Raw genomic sequence first — 21,602 nt, forward strand, 5'->3', positions numbered from 1 at the left:
GTGGCATGTGTCGTCCGGCATGATGTGTGTCGTCTGGTGCAGTGTGTGTCGCCCAGCACAGGCTGCCGGAAAGTAAAAATACATCTGGGAGGAAAACTGGGCCAGGAAGCCTTATACACCAGCCCTGAGACAGCACATGACCCTCCACTGGACGCCTGCGGGGTGGGCAGGGTGCTATCCCTGGGCACTCTGGCCACTGTCCTCCAGTCTGGCCCCTGTCTGCTGTCCGCCTCCTGAGCACTGGGCCCCGTGCCCTGGTTTCCCCTGGGGAGCCCCTGCCTACCCCGCCAGGCAGAGTGCTGTGGCCGGGTGAGTCAGAGCCTCCCCGCCCTGGGACTTCGCAGGGACAAGAGGAAGGGGCAGCTGGTCCACCCCTGGACCCAGGCATCTGCTGGGGGGTCAGCATCAAGGGCATCAGTGCTGAGACGGGGAGACAGAGTCCCGCGAGGCTTGAAGCCCATCACCCGACCTCTTTGGTCTTGCTGGGTTGCAGACCTTTTTTGTGAGGGGCTGGGTGGTCTGTGTGGGAGTTGATGCAGCTGTGATTGTGAATGAGCGGGAGGGGCCATGCGCCAGTAAAACCTTTTAACACCTGTGGTGAGTTTGGTCCACGGGGCAGGTTGCTGGTTCTTGACTCACATCAACAAATATCTTCCCCCACACCCACCTGGTTTCTTCCAGCAGCATCTGTTGTGTTTCTGTCTCGACTCACATCCGAATACCCCTTCTCTGAGCCCAGTTTCTTCCTCTGAATAGGAGAGATTAGCAGGGTGTTGCTTGGGACAGGCTGGTCCGGAAGTACCACAGTCTGTGGCCGTACTGGCCTCCAGCCCTTCTTCTGATGTCCAGCTTGATGGAATGTGTTGGAGACACGTGTGGGCTGCATTCCTACCGCTCTTCCCCAAGGCTCCTGATAGGGCGTACTCTTAGCTTCCTCCATGCAACCCTCCCGGGTTTCTCACTCAGCTGATACTCGCTGAGGTCCACACCATGCCCAGCCCTGGGCAGGTGCAGAGGCATCCAGGGCGGGAAGTGGAGCTTTTGGTGGAGTTGGGAGGGCACTAGGGGCAGGATTGTGGTATGTTATGCAGAAGGGTGATCCAGGCCACCAGGGCAGGATAGAGCTGGGATTGCTGCAGCCCCAGGACAGGCGTAGGGAAGGTTAGCTCTGCCCAGGTGTGAACCAGACACGGCTTCCCTCTCCTTAGTTCCTGTATCACAGGGGTGGAGCCGTGCCTTACCCGGTGACGGTCTGGGCCCAGTGGGAGACCTCGCACAACCAGGCACGTCTGGCCAGCGCAGAGCAAGTCGTTTATCAAACCCCCCAGGCCCTGGGGCTTGCTGGCTGCGCAACCTCAGTCAGGCTATGTGGCTCTGACCCCATTATCTGGAAACTGGACACCAGAACCTCCTCCACCCGTCTTACCCGCCACCCCCCCCCCGCCACTGCTCCAGCCTCGGGGTAGCTATCAATGCAGCCAGCAGTGACCTTGCAGCCTTTGAAGTCACCGGGCCAATGGGCCTCAGCCTCCCCAGCTGTTAAGTGGGTCGAATGGCAGTTATCTCCTGGAGGTGGTGAGAGGGTTGGAGACTTGGCTGAATCGACCCTAACCCAGGGAGGCTGTGTGTGTGTGTGTGTGTGTGTGTGTGTGTGTCTGTGTGTGCGCGCGTGTGTGTGTGTGCGCGCCCTTGAGCGCACATGCTATAGCCTTTCATTATAATGCATTTCAAACAGAAGACAAAACAGGATAGTACAAGTAAATGCATTTTTATCATGAAATATTTTAAATACCAGAGAGTAATATAATAAGCACCCACTTCCAGGCTCTGCCCCCTGTCCCACACATCTTTATATGTGCTCCAGGTCTCCCCCCAGCACTGCCTGTGTCAAGTCAGGTCATCCCCTGGGTGCCATCCTGGGCGCTGCAGGGTGCTGGGCACACCTCGGCCCCATACACTGGATGCCAGGAGCCCCCAGTCATGACAATCACAGACGTCCCCAGACATTGCGCAGTGTCCCCTGGGGGCAGGATCACCAGGGTGAGAACCGCCTTTAGGGCACTCCCCTCACCCGGACCCCTGGTTGGCCTCTGCTGAGTCTCCTCTGACCCATCACAGAAAATGTTTGCTGACTCCTGACTTAAGGGAGAAACAAAGATTTGTTTAACCTGTATAGGAACACATTGGTGTCTTTTATATTATTTTGGATTTTTCTGGGCACTTAAGCTCTTTTCTTACTAAACATCAGGCAAGGAGCCAGTTCCCTCTGGAGTGTTTTATCCCTGAAGCAGGACGCTGGACATGGGGGATGCTCACTGAGTTTGTTAGGTGTGCTCATCATGTATGGCCACTGCTGCTCACTGCTCACTGGGATCACTCACATTTGTGGGCAGAACCTCAAAAAATATTTCTCTCCAGAGTTTGAAAATACCTGACAGGAAAGGTCAAAATTCACCTTTAATGCAGAGGAAAAATGTTTTTTTAAGAACATTTTCAGTTGTACAGAAAAGTCAGAAGAATTGGAGAGTGGACACTCACTCATTACCTCTCAGATCCTAGAATAGATGTTTTGCTGTGTTTATCCCTCCAGCACCTGCCATCACTCATCCATTAGTCTCTCCGTCTAACCTTTTGAATGCATTTCAGAGCTGCAGACATCAGCACACTCCCCTTGAAATGCTTCAGCATGTGCTTCATTAATTAGACTTTGATATTTTCCAGCATGTTCTTGGTGATGTTAACTACTCTGATCACCCATTAACTTTAGACTTCTTAGCCTTCCCTGTCGTTAGTACTGGTGGTAAAAGTCTGAGATAACAACAAAAATATGAAAGTTCTTTGTTTCTGTCACTGTGTGATACTTACCCCAGATTCACCCTATTCAGTGTCACACCAGGTGTGACCCTGGTGAAGGAAAGATTAGCAGCTCCCTGTTAATGTCTGTTAATCAGAGAGGTCAGGTCCAACAGATAAAAATTAACTCAAGTGTGAAACCAGGGACAGGCATGCATATAAGAATAAGAGCAGATGGTGGTCCAAAGGGCAGAAACTCCCGGATCTGCTTGCAATATGACCGCAGGTGAGTTACTGGTATCTGTCTGGGCACCTTGCTCTGCTCCACTTAATTCAATGCTTGGTCAGTTGGTTCTGTTAGATTTAGATTTTGTAAAAAATTTTTTTTCTTTTCAATTCATTCCTTTTCTTTTTTTCTTATTTTATTGCGTTGGCCAGTTCTCCCACTGAAGTGGTAGCCCTCGCAGCTGCACTCTGTCTTGTGGTTGATGTTAATGTGCTTAACGTTTGTACTTTTTTCCCCTTTTTTTGGCTACATTGCATGGCTTGTGGGATCTTAGTTCCTTGACCGGGGATTGAACCCATTCCCCTGCAGTGGAAGGATGAAGTCCTAACCACTGGACCACCAGGGAAGTCCCCTACTTGTTTTTAAGTAAAGGTTGTTCCTGTCCCCCAACCCACCCCTACTTCCCCCACCCCCACCTTCCTCTAGTTTCTTAATAGCTTTTTGGACATGACTTTTCTGTTGAATTTTATGGAACACTGTTCTGGATTCTGAGATGTGACCATAAAGTTTTTCACCTCCGACTTGGGATCACTTCCTAAATTTCTCCAGACCCTTGCTTTCTTCTGTATAATGGTGGTAAAGAAATGCGATCACGATGGTGCCTGGCTCAGGTGCTCACAGGCGCCCCCTGGCTGCTATGGAGCAGACCCTGAAGGGTGAGAACGTGGATCCAGACGAGCGAGCATGCTGGCCTTGTCTGTGTCGATGTGCTCATTTTCCAAGAAACCCAGGTTTATCTCCAAAACGTTGTGACTTTGAAAGTTGACTCAACTTGCATTGACCCTCTACCGCCAGAAAGCAAGCCCAGGTAGGGGTTCCCGGTGGCATAGCTGGGGGATACACTCACCGAGCTTGGGGCTGTGGAGTGGGTGGGGGGGGGCCTGAGTTCACACCTTTGCCTTTCGCTTTCCTGTGGGGACCACCAGCTTCCAGGTCCCCATGCAGACTGGGGAGGCAGTCCCCGTGTCACCAAGTCAGCGTGGAGTGAGGGGACGAGTCGGGGGGTCTGTCGGACAGGGCCCGCAGAGCGAGGGGTGTGGTGCTCACTGTTACCGTGCCGCTGCCATCATCAACGCCTTGTCTGGGGTTTTCCACCGTGGACTCATGTAGACAGTCTCACTGCCTGTCTCCTGGGATGTCTGCAGTTGTCATGACTGGGATTATATATACTGGGAGGAAACCCCTAGCATCCAGTTGGGGGGCCAATGTGGCTCCACATCCACAACACCCCAGATGTCCCACAGAGTGACCCCACCCTCGTGTCTGCAGTGCTGGGGCCTGGGTTAGTGAATGGGCCTTGGGGGTGCCCGGAGCCCCACACTGTCGGTGTCCTGTGCAGTGCTCTGAGGAGAGGCTGGGCTTCACAGTGTCACAGCTCAGCTGACAGGTGAGAGCTGTGGTGGGGTCCCCGTGCTTCTGTCTGTGTGATTGCAGTTGTACAGAGGCTGAAAAAGCAGCAGCAAAACCTTGGGCTTGATCTTATGTGTCTTCACCTCTCCGGTGGCTGATGTTTATCGTGTTGTGTGGACATCTCGGTCCAAGATGGGTAAGAAATAGGACAAGCTGGCCATTCCCCACAGGAGGTGGGGGAGAGCCAACCTGGAGGCTTGGCTGCCTTTCCTGAGCTCAGACTCCTCCATCTGGCTGCACGACCTCATCTTGGGGTCGGGCAGGGGACCAAGGTCCTGCGTCCTCTTGCTTCGCAGTATCACTGCTGGAGGAGCAGGGTCTGGAGGAGGCCCTGGAGCCACATGTCACTGGGTGGTGGTTTTGCAACTAAAGACCTTTCCTTTAAAAAAATTTTTTTGAGCCATAGTTCACATAGTATAAAATTAACTCTTTTAAAATGCACAGTCATTATTATATTTGTTGTGTCACCACCACCAAAATCTAATTCCAGAGCACTCCATCAGTCCCAGAAAGCCCTTAGCAGTCACCCCCCCACCTCCTCCCTCTCAGCCCCTGACAACCACTCACCCACTCTGTGTCCGTGGATCTGCCTGTTCTGGACGTTTCCCATCAGTGGAATCACACCCTGTGTGTCCTCCTGTGTCTGCTTCTCTCACTGAGCGTCATGTTCTCAGGGTCCATCCATGTGGTAGTGAGTGTCAGGACTTCTCTCCGTGGCTGAGTGATCTGTCGTGTGGGTACCTTTAATGCTTTTGTGAATGTGAGGAACGCAAGTTGGATGGAGGGCATGAAGTACTCACTTCTGTCTCCATCCCCCAAAGGCTGAGACTAGGTCCTTAAATTCCTCTTGGAGATGCGCTTCGCCTGAAGGAGTGGTCCCTGCATCAGGTAGCTGCTGCTGTGTACCAGCCACCTTGGGGCCGCAGGGCTGCGAACTGCACACACTTGCGATTCTGTCGTCCGGGTTGGGTTCAGCGGGCAGCACACCGTCTAGGAGGCTCCTGCACTTGGGGGTGGGGGCTGCCTGGTCCTGCCCCCATGGGGTCTCCCGCAGGGCCTCAGCAGGGACCTTGTGGCTCAAAGCCACCCACCTTCCTCACGCTGCAGGGTCCCTTCCGCTGGGTTTGGTGGCTCAGGGTGGGTTGCCTGGCTGCAGGGGCTGCGGCCTCGCCTGGGGTCAGCCACAGAACCCTCCTTGTGGGTTACAAGCAGATTTCCCTCAGTGGTTTGTGGGTGGCCTGTCCACTCCAGTCATGGTGGACCAAGACTCCGGGGGGCCCTGACCCAGGGGGACTTTGCTCCTGTGGCCAGACCATTCCAGCTGATGGGAAGTGAGTGAGCCCTGGCCCCAGTGCTGCTTCTTGTCTCAACTGCCTCATACTGTCTCATTTGCTCTGAGTCATGGGGAGCAGCCCTCCCCTGGGCACCAGGCGGGCAGTGATCGCACAGTGACCACCTCAGGCCCCCCCGCCCGTCTCTGAGGAACGCTCCCCTGTGCACTGCAGACAGCTCTGCGGGTGGCAGGGCAGACCTGATGCCCCGTGACTGGGGGTATGAGAGATGATACACAGGTGGGGTGGGGCCCAGTGCTGGAAGATAGAGAAAGCCAGAAGGTGGGGAGAGTGGCCTGGAGTTAGGGGGGCATTCTGGGGTGAGGTGATCAGGGGAAGAGCTTATCTGAAGGGGCGATGTCTGAGCCAGGTATTGGCTGAAGCAAGGGAGCAAACCCTGCAGAGGTCTTGGGAAGGTCGTTTCAGGTGGGGAGAACAGCCCGTGCAAAGGCCCTGGGGCAGGTCTGTACCTGGCATGCTGGAAGAAAACAGCGAGGAGGCCCCTGTGGAGCAGAGTGAATGGGGGGGGGTGGAGCACGGGAAGGGGACAGGACAGGCCGCGCAGGGCCTTATAGGCCGCATAGGTGACTTGGGCTCTTATCTGCAGGGAGGTGGGACCCCGAGGGCTGTGGGCAGAGGAGGGGGCCTGACTCGTGCTCACGGATACCCTCTGGTGGCTGCTCTGGGGAGGACAGACTCGGTGGGGTGGGGGCAATTTTCCGCTTGGTACCGGATGGGGGCTGAGAGGAGCCAGGCAGAGGTGGACTATGAATGGACTTCAAAGTAAAAATAACCTAGTGTTTCTGCTGAGGGATAGATGGTAAGGCCCCCTGCCCCAGTCCTTGGGGTGTGTTTTCTCTGCCTGTTTCCTCATTAAAAAATGTAAGAGAAGTAGTCCTGTGTATGCCGGGGGAGGGGTCCCTCACCAGCAGCCTTCGTGGGCATACGTGGGGGGGCCAGCCCGAGGCACAGCTGTGTCCCCAGTTCCCCCCCAGGTCTCAGCCCTGCCTCCCGCCTGCAGCGCCTCACGCTCTCCCCCTCCCCCAGCTATTTTTAAAACCTAATTTCCTCGAAACCGGGTGGCTCATTCAAAAGATAATTGGTCACGTCTTGGGCTGGGAGGAGCGCAAGATCTTGGTCCCTGCCACCCCCAGCCCGGATGGCAGGAGTGGGTGCAAGAGCCACCTGGCTGCCTGGTCCCAGAGCTGAAGGGCAAGGCTCCAGAAGGGCATTTCAGAAAGCGGGTGGGCGCACGGATGGTGGGACTCTGGAGGAGGGGGAAAGGAGGCCCCTAGAGGGGACATCTAGGTGCATGTCTAGGCAGAACCCCGTCTCAAGTGTGCTGGTCACTTCTTGCCCTTGCTTCTCCCCCTGCTCTGCGCACCCCTGCCTGTGACCGGGGCTGGCTCAGAGCCTGCCTGCTGCCCTCCTGGCCTCATGCCTGGGGGGATTCCAGGTGGGGTGGGATGGACCCGGCTGGACTTCACTGCGGCGCTGGTGTTGGCCGGGCCCCGCCCCCACAGGCCTGAGACTGCAGAGGCCTTGGTGGTGGAGAGGACAGGGACCACGGTGTTGGACTGTCTCCACCCTGGGATGGGTCGGGAGCTGCAGAGGACATAGGTGGGCCCAGGGGTTGGGCTTCAGGCTCAGGTGCTCCAGCTAGACTGAGAAGGAGATGCCTGGGGCCCCCAGATGAGGTCTGGAATGTTCCATTCAGTCCACTGGCACTTCCTGCCTCATCCCCCCTTCCTTCCCCCACACCCCAGACACAAAACCGTGAATTGTTTTGCGTTGGGCGGCCAACGAAAATATTATGTCAGCTTTCCAGCACCTTCCGCCACCCCCCACCCCCAGGCCTCGGGGTGGGCTGAGCCCAGGTTCGTCCTGTGGCCAGGGAGCCCCACATGTAGCAGGTGGGCGTGTGGGCTGGTGTGTCCCATCCTGGCGCTGTTACGACCTTCCTGGGATCCGTGGGCTGTGTCCTCCAGGAGAGTCCCTTCTGTGGACCCTGGTGTCATGAAGGGCTGAGCCGGCTGCTCCCTGGCCTTGGTTTTCCTGTCTCCTGATGGTGGGGGCGGGGGGAGGGGCACTGCAGGCAGAAGGGTGCTCAGGAGAGCCCCCACCCCAGCCAGCCTGGCTGCACCACGGCTGTGCTATCTTGGGTTTGTGTTCTTCATTGAGAGATAATTCATAAATACCAGAAAACTCACTTGTAGGTGTGTAATTCAGTTTTTCCTGTATCTTTACAGTGCTGTGTGGCCATGACCACTGATTGCAGACCATTCTCATCCTCCTAGAGGAAGCTGAGTCCCCAGTAGCCATCCCCAACCCAGGCCTGGCCCGAGCCCAGTGAACAGAGAGCACATTCTGACCCCTGACCCGCCATCTGGGCCTGCTGCTCTCTGGCGGCCTTGGCCGGCCCCCCCGGCTCGTGGGCCCAGGGCTGGGTCCTCGGGCTCCCCACCCCCGCCCCCACATCTCCTGGGTGGCCTTGCCCACTGTTGGGGCTCAAAGCCCATCTAGCCGCAGGACAACTGCCTCCAGCCTTGCCTCTAGCTGGGGCCTCCCTGAGCTCCTGACGTGGGGTCCAGCTGTCCCTCCCGTCTTCACGCAGGGGTCTCACACTCAACATGGCCACCTTGCCCCCGACCACCCCCGACACCTCTCCTGCCCAGCCCCCATCCTGGCTGAGGCAGCTCCATCCTTCTGTGAGTTGCTCCAAAATCCTTAGTCATTCCTGACGCCTCACTTTTCTTCAGTCCACCTCCAGTGAGCACGGCCTGTCTGTCCTGACTCTAGATCTTCCCCAATCTGCCCACTTCTCTCTCACATGCTACGCGGTGGCCACCGTGGTCCACCCCATTATCTCCCACCTGGAGTAGCGCAGTTGCCTCCCGGCTGGGTGTGCCGCCCCCCGCCCCCCGTCTGTTCCCCTACGGCCACCAGGGGGCGCCTGTGAGCACCTGAGTCAGGTGTCCCCACCTTACCCCAGCCCTCCAGGGCTCCCACCTCCCTGAGGTAAGAGCCCAAGCCTTCCCTTGCTGATCAGACCCCCCACCTGTCTCTTCATGTGGTCCTCCTGGCACTCGCTGTGCTGTCCAGACCCTTCTCTGCACCCCTTGACTGTGGGCCCTGGAAGGTGGGGCCAGGACCGTCCTGGTCACCACTTGCCTCCCCTCCACGCTGATTCCTGGCAGACACCAGTGCATGAGTTCCCCCTTGCAGCTGTAATAGATCACCACAGACTTGACCTGCTAACTACACAGATTGATTATCTCACAGTCCTGGAGGTCAGGAGTCCACCTCAGTCCTCACGGAGCTAAATCCAGGTGTGGGCAGGGCCCATCCCTCCAGAGGCTCCACGGGAGCACTGGCTCCCCCGTTTTCCAGCTTCTAGAGGCGCCGCATCCCTGGCTCACGGCCCCTCCCTCCACCCTCACAGCCAGCAGAGCAACGTCTCCGTCTCTCTGCCTCTGACCCTCGCCCTCCCTCTTATGATGACCCTGTGATGGTGCTGGGCCTCCTGGGGAGGGAGGGTCATCCCCATCTCAGGGGTTTTAACCCCCCAGCACAGCCCATTCTGGGACCAGAATGTGAGCATCCTGGGGGTTGGGGCAGGTGTGTGCTGAGCACTCGCACTGAACAGATAACCCTCAGCAGAAACCAGCTTTCTGGATGAGGACACCAGCTCAGCAGCGCCCGTGCTTGGCCTGAGGCCCCCCTGAGGAGCTGGGCTGGAGGGGGTTGTAGTGGTCCTGAGAGGTGAACGTCGCTGGCCTTCCCACTGGGAGCATCCTTCCACGGGAGCTGTGGGGATGGGGGCCGTGTGGATGAGGGCTGTGCAGACAGGGGCCATGTAGACAGGGACCAGGGGTATCCTCAGCTGGCTGCCTCTCCATCACCCAGCTGCCTCAGGGGCTGGTGCTGTTACTCAAGCCTGGGCCGCAGCCGCTGATCACTGCCACCCGGTCGCTGTGATGTCCACCCTCCTCGCTTGGGGCCCTCCTAGCGATGGGCTGTGCCTTGTCTCCACCCGACCTCCCACTACCCCTGCCTGCAGAGCCGCGTCAGCATGGTCACTCCGCATCCGCTGCCACATTGCATCTCCAGGCCTATCTACCACGCGGGGTCCCTACCACCTCCCCAGGGGTGCAGGGTGAGTGTGTGGGGCGGTGCTGACGGCGGAGGCCAAGGGTCCAGACTAAAGTATCCCTTCTCTTCCTCAGGTTCGGCCCAGAAAAAGACGACCCCAGCAGAGGTGAGTGTCCTCGGAGGCCCACCCTCCCTGCCTCCCGAAGGTGGACGGGGCAGCACCCCGCCCTGCCCGCGTCCTGCTCCGTGGCCTTGGGCATCTCACTGCACTTCTCTGGGCCTCAGATGCTGGCATAGCAAATAAGCACATGTTGTCAGATGGTGAAAACCGTCTGTCCCACCAGCACCTTGAGTTTCTGGGAGGAATGGAGTGGGTGAGGAGAGCCCCGAGGGGCCTGGAGAGGGTGGCCCCCCTGCCTGTCTTTGCCAGCAGTGCCTCCAAGCTGGCTTTCCCCCCCTGCCTGCTGCTGTCCCACACCTGCCCACCCAGGGTCCCGCTGGTCCTGTCCCCAGGCAGCTTTTCCTGGTGGTGGCCAGGAAGGGCTACTTGCGTGAGCCCTTGGCACACTGTCTCTAGTTTGTTAATTTCCGGTCACTCCTGGAGGCCACCTGCGAGGGGCTTCTGTGAGCCCTGTTATCTGAGGAGCCGTGGGCAGCAGCTTAGAGGACCCCAGGTATAGCAGGAGCCACCCTGGCATCCATGTTCCCTTCCAGCCAGGCTCCTCTCCCAGGACACTTCTGGGCACCCAGGGTCCTTCCTAGGAGGGCTTTGCCTATCTGCTGGAGCCCTGGGGGGTGTCCAGCTGACTGGCGGTGGGGAGCCAGCAGGGGTGCCGAGCAGGGCTGGCAACTAACATTGCCTGAGGGAAGCCCGCCCCCTGGTGGCTAGTGTGCAGAGCAGGCTGGTCTGAGCCCTGTGAATGCTAGCAAGTAGACACCATCTGCGGGCTGGCCTCAGCCCGGCTCTCGAGCTGTGTCCTTCAGACCCCATAGCCCTGTGCACCATCTTTGCCCTGTGATGTCACACATGGGGGCCAGTGGCTTCCACACAACTTTGCCAGGATGTCACACCTGTGCCATGAAGCTGGCAGGAACCAACCTGCCCACAGACCAGCGGGACCTTTCCCCCATCCAGGAGGAGATACTGTTATTTCAGTTCAAAGGGTCTCACCCGGCCACGTCTGGGGACATCTGTGGTTGTCACAACTGGGGGGCTCCTGGCAGTGAAGAGGTGGGGCAGTGATGTTGCTCCACACCCCACAGCACTCAGGATGCCCCCCAGAGAGTGACTAGCCCCAAGTCAACAGTGCTGGGGTTGGGGGTGACCCTGAAGTTGGGGCTCTTCTCCTTGCAGAGGACCCAGGCTGCTGAGATGTGGGATGTGGGCCCCCAGAGAGAGGAGTCCCCATGCCCTGCAGCCTACCCACCCAGCCCCTGCCCCAGACTCCAGCTGGGCCCAGCGACAGAGGCCCTTTCTGGCCAGGATTTCCAGAGCGTTCTGGTTTCTTGCCAATTCTGAACTTCCTGCTTCCTCCTCCCCAGGTCCCGCTGATGACTGGACAGCCCGGTCCTGGCCACGGGAAGAAGCTGGGTCATCGGGGTGTGGACGCATCTGGCGAAACCACCTACAAGAAGGTTCCTGCTCTGCCCTCAGTCAACGGGGGTGGGACAAGGAGGGGCCCCCCACATGTGCATGGGGCCCACGGAAGGTCAGGTGTGAGCCATTTGTGGCTGGAGGCTGCACCACCTGCCGCTCCTCAAGTCACTGTGGCCTTGACTGTGACTTTGGGCGAGAGGAAATTGCAGCTTCCTCCCGTCCCTTGGGAGCAGGGTGGAGTTGAGGTTGGACCAGGGCTCTGTGCGATGAGCTGGCCCCACTGCTGCTGGTCCTCTCCGCCTGGTCACACCTTCCCAAAACACCCACCTCGCTGAGAGCAAGTGTGTGCAGCGAGTGAGTCACCCTTCTGAAGTGTTCAGTTAGACGGTTTCTAGAATATTCAGGGCTGTGCAGCCATCGCCAGAGTCAATTTTAAAACGTTTCCCTCACCTCAAAAGCCCTGTCCCCATTTGCCTCCCCCATCCCCTGACAACCAGGAATCCACTCTCTGTGTCTGGATCAGCCTGTTCTGCACATTTCCCATCAGTGGAATCACACCCTGTGTGTCCTTCTGTGTCTGCTTCTCTCACTGAGCGTCGTGTCCTCAGGGTCCATCCACGTGGTAGTGGGTGTTAGGGCTTCTCTCCTTTTTGTGACTGAACGATGCTCCCATGGGTGGAGGGACCATGTTCTGTGTATCCACCCTCCGCTGATACCCTTTCTGGCTGTTGTGACGGCTGCACTGCCCTCCCTGGGCCACAGTCCTAGCAGTGGAACCACTGGGGCCCCCGGGGGGTCACAGGTAACCCTCAGAGGAGCTGCCACACTGTTCACCGTGGCCGTCCCGTTTTCCATTCTTGCCACCTGAGCGTGGGGACTCTACTCCCCGCCCCATGTGGTGCTTGTCTGTCTGATCTGTCCCTCCCGGTGCATGGGCAGCAGGTCCCACTGTCTAGATTGGCACCTTCCTGGCACCTGGTGGTACCCAGCACCTTCTGTGCTCACCGGTCATCTGCGCATCTCCTCTGGAGATATGTTCAGTCGATGTCATCTTGAGGGAATGGATTGAGGGGGGGCTTCAGGAGGAGGGGTGGATGCTTGAGAAGGGCTTGTCCCTGCGATGGGGGTGTGGGGGACCGGAGTCGGTAACTTGAGCACCAAGGCGTCTTTCCTCGATGGTGGGCGTGTTGCTTAGGGCTCATGGTGATGGTAACGTGAATGGCAGTGCTGACAGATGGACAGGCAGCTGGTACTTCTCTAGGGAGGGCGGCAGGAGGGCCAGTGCCAGGGTGGAGGACTGGGATGCCGAGAGGCAGATCCCTTTGAGGGTAGACAGAAGGAGCCCGGATCTCAGAAGGGAGGCCTGGGCCTTGCTGGATGCTGTACTCCAGCTTCCCGAAAGAGAACCCTGGCAGTGGTAGACCCCCCTCCAAGTCGGGGCGGTTCTCAGCTCTAGGAACCTTCTAGAATGTGGATAGAAAACAGGCCACGGGGCCTCATGGTGGCATTGTAACCTCAGGCCACTTCCTGGCCATGTGGTTATGCGGGCTGAGTGGTGGGCCCGAGGCTAGCATGTCTGTGACGGGCTTGGTGGGTGCTGCCTGGGGGCCCCTTGGAGGTCATGGGTGTTGGGGGCTGAGCTGCAGGCCGGATGCTGCCCCCTCTATCCTAAGGGGGCTTCCCATCCTGTCTCTGACCATGGCAGCCAAGGGGTGGGCCCCAGGGGTCTTGATGCAGCTGGGTTTCCCGCAGACCACGTCCTCTACCCTGAAGGGGGCCATCCAGCTGGGCATCGGCTACACCGTGGGCAACCTGAGCTCCAAGCCGGAGCGCGACGTGCTCATGCAGGACTTCTATGTGGTGGAGAGCATCTTCTTCCCCAGGTACCCTGCCTGGCCGCTCCAAGCCCTCTGCACTCTCCCTGCACACACAAACCCCCCCCCCCCCCCCGGCTGTTCTTTCAGCCTTTCTCTGCTGGAAATGGCTCCAGCCCCTCCTGGGCTCCCCTTACCTTTGAGGTACAGTCCTGTGTCAGTCAGGATGTTTGCTGCTGAATCAGAGAGATGCAATAGAATGGCGACTCTTAGAAAGAGAGGAAGACAAGTTTGTTGTTTCTCTCTTTCTGTGTGTGTACCTACACACACACACACACACACACACACATAGTCCAAGGTTGGAAGATTGGTCAGGTGGCTCCATGATGTTGCTGGGCCCAGATTCCTTCTGGTTTCTCCACCATCTATGCTGCTTTTACAAACCAGTGACTGCAAGAGCTGCCTAGGCTCCTGCCATCACATCTGCGTTCCAACCACAGGAAAGAGAAGGAGAGCACATACCCCTGCCCTTTAACAGCATGACTAGGAAAAGACCAAGTCATTCTCCTCCCTTCATGGGATTGGCCAAGTACAGCACCCTGACCATGCCTGGCTGTGGAAGAGGCTGGCAGTGGTCTTATTCTGGATGGCCATGTGTACACCCCACACTGGGCTAATGAAGGAAGGGGAGGGTGATCACTGGAGGACAGCCCGAGACTGGCCACAACCCTTTGACCCGTGTCCAGCATGGGAGCCCCATGTCACTTTTTGGGTTGGCTATTCAGGTGCCTTGGGGCTGGGGCTGGGCGGGCAGGCGGGCTGTCGGTGGGGGAAGGGAGTGTACACAGGCCTGGGTACCTCACAGTCTCCCCCCTGCTTCCTCTGCAGTGAAGGCAGCAACCTCACTCCCGCCCATCACTTCCAGGACTTCAGGTTCAAGACCTATGCGCCTGTTGCCTTCCGCTACTTCCGGGAGCTCTTTGGAATTCGGCCAGACGACTACTTGGTGAGTGTGTCCTCGGCAGCCGCTGTGTCACATGGTCACCCACTTGAGCCTTGGCTCGGGGGCTTAGATTGCCACTTGCTTGTCGTCCTCGGCCTCCATGGGGCAGGGACGTGGCTGCAGCATTGCTGGGCTCCTTGCTCAGGTTGTCATGCAGGGCTAGGCTGTGGCCTCAGGTGGATTCAACTGCATCAGGTCTCTTCCAAACCCCTGGCGTCATTAGCCAGGCTCCGTCCTTGCTGGCCAGGCCTTCCATTCCTTCCAGACACTACGGTCTCCTGTGTGATTATCACATGGAGCTGACCGTGACCACTTCCGGGATCAGCCACCAGCCCCTGGGCCTGTGGGGTGTCGGTGACCACCCCACCCATTCACCATCCCCTTTTCAGTACTCGCTGTGCAACGAGCCGCTTATTGAGCTGTCTAACCCTGGTGCCAGCGGCTCCCTGTTCTACGTCACCAGCGACGACGAGTTCATCATCAAGACGGTGATGCACAAGGAGGCCGAGTTCCTGCAGAAGCTGCTGCCCGGCTACTACATGGTGGGGAGCCTGGCTGCCCCTGGACGTAGGCCTTCCTTCCTCTGCTGAGGAGCTCCAGGCATCCCCACGTTGGGAACTACCCCTCCTGGGAACCACCCCCTCCAGGAACTGTCCCCTCTAGGCAGGCCTTGACTGGCCGTCCTGGGTCACCGAGCCTCACCCGCAGGACCCCCTCACGTGGCGAGCAGGAATAGCCATCTGGGCCTTGGTGGCCATCCCCAACCACCCACCTAGAAATCATGGGTTCGGGCCTCAAGTCTCAACAGCCAGTGACTCAGACAGGCACTGAGGAGGACCTGGGCTATCAGCTGTCACTCAGGCCCCTGGGGTTCTGGGAGCAGGCACCTCAGACTTCCTGGCCCCCCAGGGGTGGGGGTCCTGATACACACCCAGACGGGACATGAGGACCCCTGCCTGAAGGCCAGCCTTCCCTGCTGCCTGGCAGGCGTGGCCAGGCCCTGGGCAACTTTGCACACAAAGTTGTGACCCGTCCCCCACCCTGTAACCCGCCCCGCCATATATGATCTTGGGTGGGATCCTCAGCTCCCCTAGGTCAGGGGTCAGCAAACGTTTTCTGTGAAACATGAGAAAACAAACATTTTCAGCTTTGAGCGCAGCCTCTGTCTCCATGGCTCCGCTCTAGCAAGAGAGCTGCCGCAGACAGGGAGAGAGCAAGTGACCCCGGCTGAGTGCTGATAGAACTGCCGTGTGCGTTTCATGTAATTTTTACATGCCACAGAACACTATTTTTTGTTTAGTTTTATCAGCTTCCTAACAATGTAAAACCATTCTTAGTTCCCAGCTGTACAAAGACAAGTGGCCTGGGACTTCCCTGATGTTCCAGGGACTCCATGCTTCTAATGCAGGGGGCACAGGTTCAATCCCTGGTCAGGGAACTAGGATCCTATATGCTACAAGGCACAGCCCAAAAAATTAAAAAAAAAAAAAAAAAGACAAATGGCCTGACACGTAGAGGCCAACTAACCCCCATCCCCCCAGGGCAGACTAGGGAGGTGAGAGACCTGGGTCTGACCTCCTGGGAAACCAGGCCCAACTCCTTGGGAAGTCCCCTGGGGCCCTTTATGGAAAGGCCACCTCTCCCTGGGCCTGGCCTTGTAGAAACAGACCCTCCTGGCACTTTCTGTCAGGTGGGGCAATGAGGAGTTCAGCTGACCGGGAGCTAGGGGCAAGGAGAGAGGGCAGGCCTCAGGGAGGTGGTCAGGGTGGGCTTCCTGAAGAGGTGGCCTCTGGTCTGAGCTCTGAGGAGCAAGCCACAGGGTGCTGTGTGGGGTCCCAGCAAGGCTCCTGGCGTCCTCTCCATCTGCCTTCTCCCCTCCACCAGAACCTCAACCAGAACCCCCGGACACTGCTGCCCAAGTTCTATGGGCTATACTGCGTGCAGTCAGGCGGCAAGAACATCCGTGTGGTGGTGATGAACAATGTGCTGCCACGCGTGGTCAAGATGCATCTTAAGTTCGATCTCAAAGGCTCCACGTACAAGCGGCGGGCCAGCAAGAAGGAGAAGGAAAAGAGCATCCCCACCTACAAGGACCTGGACTTCATTCAGGACATGCCCGAGGGGCTAATGCTTGACGCCGACACCTTCTCTGCACTTGTCAAGACGCTGCAGCGCGACTGCCTGGTGAGGCGCGGCCGGCTGGTCGGCCAGGATCCCGTGTCTGAGCCCCGTCCTCCTAGCTGTGCAGTGGGGATGCAGGGAGAAGCGAGCGCCATGTGAGCTGGGGAGGTGCCCCACGCCCACCCTCCCCCACAGGCTGTGTTCTGCTGCCAGAGCCTCTGGGCAGCCTGAGGTTTTCAGGGCTCAACTCAGGGTGCACCTCAGGGCTTGCCTGGCCTGAGTGTTTAAGTGTTTAAGACTTTGAGCTTCTACTGCAGGGGACACAGGTTCGATCCCTGATCAGGGAACTAATATTCTGCATGCCTGCGGCACAGCCAAAACAAAAGCAAAACTGAAAAAACTTAAGGCTCTCCTTAGACCCGGCAGTTAGCAGCAGACCCAGGTCTGTGCAGCCACCCTCCTCCACAGGCAGGTATTTCTTAGGGAGAAAGAAGGCTTGCCAGGCTCATCCTAGGCCTTGCTACTGTGGTCCACCCCGCCCCTCATTGGCCTCAAAGGCGAAGATACGGAGGTCTGGAGGGGGTTCAGGTCAGGCCTGGATCCTCCAGGGTCTGCCCTGCACCCTTGGCTCCCAGACACCCCAGAAAACCACCAGCCATCTCTGGGTCCCATGGCTTCCAGGCCCCATCCTCAGTGTCCTTGTGTCCACGTCCTGGGCTGCACCTCATGGTCTGGAGCTGGATGGGGTGGCCAGTAAGCCGGGCTTCTGAACCTCAGGTCAGGAGCCACACCCCAGGCCCACCCACCGTGGTCTATTTAGCCGCTTGGGCCTGTTGCTCACCTGATTGGTAAAATGGGATGAGGACCTCCCCACCTGGCCATGGGGACCCAGTGGACACACACCTGGATGCAGCTCAGGCTCAGCACCAGCCAAGGGTCAAGGTACCGGGACAGAGTCGGCCGACCCCTGACCTCTATTCCCGCAGGTGCTGGAGAGCTTCAAGATCATGGACTACAGCCTGCTCCTGGGCGTCCACAACATTGACCAGCAGGAGCGCGAGCGGCAGGCTGAGGGCGCCCAGAGCACAGCCGATGAGAAGCGGCCGCTGGGCCAGAAGGCGCTCTACTCCACAGCCATGGAGTCCATCCAGGGTGGCGCCGCACGCGGGGAGGCCATCGAGACAGATGACACGTAGGTGCTGGGGCTGGGGGGGCTTTCAGCTCTCATCTCTGCGCCGGCCCCCTTGCCAGGCAAGAAGCAGGCAAGGGGGAGGAGGAGGGGGAGCCTTGAGGAAGGTGAGAGGGACAAGGCCAAGTCCAGAACCTGGCAGGTTCCTGGTTTCTGGTTTGTAAGCCAGCAGTGCCCACCCATCCCCACCCCCTGGGCCCTGTGAGTTAGATATTGGGCGCACAGCTATGACTAGGTGTTCTGACCCTGGCGTCCGACTCAGTCAGTCAGTAGACGGAGGTCACTGGCCAGCCCTGTGGGAAACACAGGTACCCCCGCCCTGGACCCAGGGGAGTTAAAGCCTCACCATAGGCAGCAAAGCTGGAAAGGTAATGGAAGGCAGCCAGGAGAAGGTGGAAAGGGCTGGGCACGAGGGACCCTTTCACAGCAAGATCCCTGCCCAGGACCCCGGGGAGGAGGAGTGCAGGGGTTGAGAACATTTCTTCCCTAGTGATGCCAGGTGGCTGTGGGAGCAGCCAGGTCAAACGATCCAGAGGAGAGTGCGCCCTCTGACCCCCCAAACAGCCGACCTGGTCCTGCCCTCGGGGCTCAGGCACAGAGACAGACTCACGGGGCATCTCTACCCCCACCCCATGCAGGCCCCGGTCACTCTTTGGGTGTCCCGGGCACTGTGAGGGGTGGAGCAGCATTCCTGACCATAGTTGTGACAATCACGACTGTCCCCAGACAGCACCAGTGTCCCCAGGGACGGTCACCCCCGATGGGAACCGCTGCTGTAGACAGGTGTCGCAATTGACCCTGTATCACCATGCACAAACCACATGGGAGCTGGCTGGACCCTCCACGTCCAGACCTTGTCCAGTCCTTACGGTGGGGGTGGGTAGCCATCAGAGTATACAGCCAGTTGGGGGACAGGCTAAAGCTTGGCCATCAAACTGGGCCACCAGCTGAAGGGCCTGCCTGGAATGAGTGGGGGGGACCTGAGTAGGCCCAGAGCTCAGCCGTCTGGCATTTGTAGGGTTGGTGCCAGGCCAGGCGAGACGGCAGGTGCGAAGGTGAGCGCAGTGTGGAGTGCGGCTGGCAGAGCCTGTGGGGGGTCTGGGCGTGCAGGAAGCTGCTGCCTCGTGGGCCCCACTAACTGCACGGGCGGGCTTGGCCTGGGGCTGCAGCGGCTTTAACTCCCCAGCCTGCACCCAAAGCCCAGCCTTGCCTGGGTGTGTATGTGCTCGTGCATGCACCTATGCGCGTGTGTGAGTGTGCAAGCTCCGCGTGTGCACATGTGGGTGTGCATGCACCTGTGTATGTGTGCAAGCTCCGCGTGTGCACGTGTGGGTATGCGTGTACTTGAGTCTCGTTGCCTGGACCCTTGGGCAGCCTCTGGCCCATGTTGACTCAGCAGGCCAGGAAGGCCACCCAGTCCCTCTTCGTGGCGGCCTTCCCTGCTGTCAGGCCCCTCTCCGGGGGCCCGGCCAGGTGGCCACCTACAGGGAGCGTGTGGATCCTCAAGCCCTGGGCTCCGTCACTCCTGCCTGCTCATCCCTCTGTCTCAGTGCCACTAAGGCTCAGACCAGGTACCCCTGGCTTGGGGCTTTAGGCCGCCTCCAGCCTGTGCTCCTGATAGACAGGGCTCATCCCTGGGCTGGCTCCATGGGTGCTGACAGTCTTGACCCCTCTCCTCAGGATGGGGGGGATCCCCGCTGTGAATGGTCGAGGAGAGCGGCTGCTTCTGCACATTGGAATCATCGACATCTTGCAGTCCTACAGGTGGGTCACTGCCCCCCATCCTGCCGGGCTGGGTGCGTGCCCCTGGCCCGACTTCCCCACTCCCCAGTGAGAGCCTGGTCGGGGACAGGTCAGGGCTGGCACAGGGCAGGGTAGAGAGTGGGGTGTCACTGGCTGACTGTGGGCCCTGCTGTGTGCCAAGACTAAGCTACCTCATCTCCTGCTGGTGTCTCCCTCCCAGCGTGGAGCAGAGCAGGCAGCTTTCCAAGCAATGGGTGAGGGTTTCCGTGGAGACCCGGGTGGGGCAAGGTGGGCAAGACAGCCCAGGGCGGGCAGCCAGAGCTCATCCCAGGGCAGGCGTGTGTATCAAGGAGGATATCCTTCCCCCTGCAGCCCAGAGGCGTCTGGGGGGGCTGCCTGGAGGCGGCAATGTGCTCCCCAGCCCAGGTGTGGTACGGGGGCCTGGCTGAGGCACTGGGCACTTCCTCCAGCAGGGAGAAGACAGGCTCAGCCTGGGCCAAGGGAGCAAGGAAGGGCGGGCTCTGTCCCCCATGGAGGGCCACGCACCGCAGCCTTTCCACTTTGTCCTACAGAGTAGCAGCAATGGGAGCAGCCAGCCAGTGGGGAGGGGTCAAGGGGCCCGGAAAGAGCAGGGTGGCCTCTGACTGGTGCAGCAGGTGGCCTGGTTCCTCTCGACCAGGGCTTCTCTGCCCCCTTGATGCCAGGAACGTTCCCAGTCATAATGACCACAAAGGTCCCTGGAGACTACCTGTGTGCCCTGGGACGAGCTCGCCTGGAAGAGACCTCCTCCGGACCTGGAGGTGTGGCTGATGTCCTGGGCGTTTTCTCCTCTGCAGGTTCATCAAGAAGCTGGAACACACCTGGAAGGCACTCGTCCACGATGGTGTGAGCATCCTCCACTTGTTCATTCTGTCTAGCCATCCGCAAACATCCTGACCATCACCCTGGGCCAGACCTGGGTGCTAAAGAGCCGAGGGACACGTCCATTTTTCTGGAGCCACAGTCACAGGCCAGGGGCTCAGAGCCAAGACAAGGCAGTGAGGCAGCCATGGGATCCTCGCACCAGGGGCCCGAGCCATCTGTGAGGGTACAGGCTTAGCATACAGGCTTCCCAAGGGACAGGACTGGGGGCCCCAAGTGAGTTAGAAGTGAGGACAGGCTGGGAAAGTCAGGGGCTAGTCAGGCAGGGAACATTCTGGAAGTGTGTGGTATGGAGGGGGTCTTGGGCAGCACTGCACAGCTCTGACCCTGCTGACCCTGCAGGTTGGGCCTGCTTACACAGTTGGGCTCAGTTGTTAAAAAAAGCTAGAAATTCATGTTTTCCTGTGAGCACAGCCTACCTGTAAACCCTTGCAGTGAATTACTTCAAAGTGTAAAATACTGTGAGGACCAACTGCTGGGGTTAAACTGTCCATCTGTGGCCCTAGTCCAGCTGTGGACCCTTAGGCAGAGGCCTCTCCCGCTGTAGCTTCCACAGGCCAGTTCTTACTTGAGGGCTGAGGGCTGTCTGTGTGCAGTCTGCAAAACCCAAGGTCCCAACAGCCTCCCCCACTACTCCTCAGAGTGTTTCGAGGGTTCGGGGGAGCTTTCAGAATGTTCCCTCCTGGGTGGGGCTGGCCGGAAACCCTTTTGTGCGGTGAACCCACAGCAGAAGGAAAAGCAGATGGAGGGGTCGCAACCCTGTCAGAAGATCGAAGTCAGCTCCAGAGGAACCCAAACATCAAAGTAACCATCCAGGGGTTTCCCTAGCAGTCCAGTGGTTAAGACTCCAAGCTCCCATCATGGGGGGCACAAGTTTAGTCCCTGGTTGGGGAACTAAGATCCCGCTTGCCATGCATGCACCATGGCCCCAAAAAAGTAACCATCCACGTGTGTGAAACCTGAGACTGGTAGGGTGGCGCCACAGTACTGGGGACCAGCTTCTTCTGTGTGTCCCCGTACGCCCCAGGCATTGCCCCTGGGCCCTGGCCCAGATGGCAGCCCCCATTTTGGCTCCAGCCAGAGAGAGAGGCATCTTCCTCTTGGGGCGGAGAGACTCTTCTGCTGTCTTTGTTCACTCACCATCAACCAGGACGAGTCCCCGAGGCCATGTGACCACCTCAGGGCAGGCCAGGATGGGAGAGAGGCCCTGTGTCCAGATGCGTTCTGTTAAGTTATAGCCGGGGGAGGCTGCCAGGCAGTGTCTGAGGACATCTCTGGTGGTCACACTGATCTAGTGGGTGG

At 58.7% G+C, this 21,602-nt stretch overlaps 1 protein-coding gene across 10 annotated transcripts in view; it reads left to right on the forward strand.

Annotated features, from left to right (window-relative positions):
* Positions 1 to 21,602, forward strand: part of PIP5K1C (phosphatidylinositol-4-phosphate 5-kinase type 1 gamma) — a 47,768-nt gene that overhangs the window by 13,331 nt on the left and 12,835 nt on the right. For 5 of the 10 annotated variants that reach the window (XM_065918050.1, XM_065918051.1, XM_065918052.1 and 2 more), the window contains exons 2-10: positions 10,047 to 10,078; positions 11,455 to 11,547; positions 13,262 to 13,392; positions 14,212 to 14,329; positions 14,716 to 14,868; positions 16,211 to 16,510; positions 17,434 to 17,639; positions 19,317 to 19,400; positions 20,216 to 20,264. In XM_065918050.1, coding sequence (XP_065774122.1) covers positions 10,047 to 10,078; positions 11,455 to 11,547; positions 13,262 to 13,392; positions 14,212 to 14,329; positions 14,716 to 14,868; positions 16,211 to 16,510; positions 17,434 to 17,639; positions 19,317 to 19,400; positions 20,216 to 20,264 — 1,166 coding nt within the window. Of the gene's footprint in view, positions 1 to 3,045; positions 3,080 to 3,630; positions 3,888 to 4,503; positions 4,626 to 10,046; positions 10,079 to 11,454; positions 11,548 to 13,261; positions 13,393 to 14,211; positions 14,330 to 14,715; positions 14,869 to 16,210; positions 16,511 to 17,433; positions 17,640 to 19,316; positions 19,401 to 20,215; positions 20,265 to 21,602 lie in introns of those variants that run through there. The other 5 variants (XM_065918049.1, XM_065918047.1, XM_065918046.1 and 2 more) reach the window with 5 other exon arrangements.

Source organism: Muntiacus reevesi, chromosome 1 (assembly GCF_963930625.1).
Source record: "Muntiacus reevesi chromosome 1, mMunRee1.1, whole genome shotgun sequence".
Taxonomy (NCBI): Eukaryota; Metazoa; Chordata; class Mammalia; order Artiodactyla; family Cervidae; genus Muntiacus; species Muntiacus reevesi.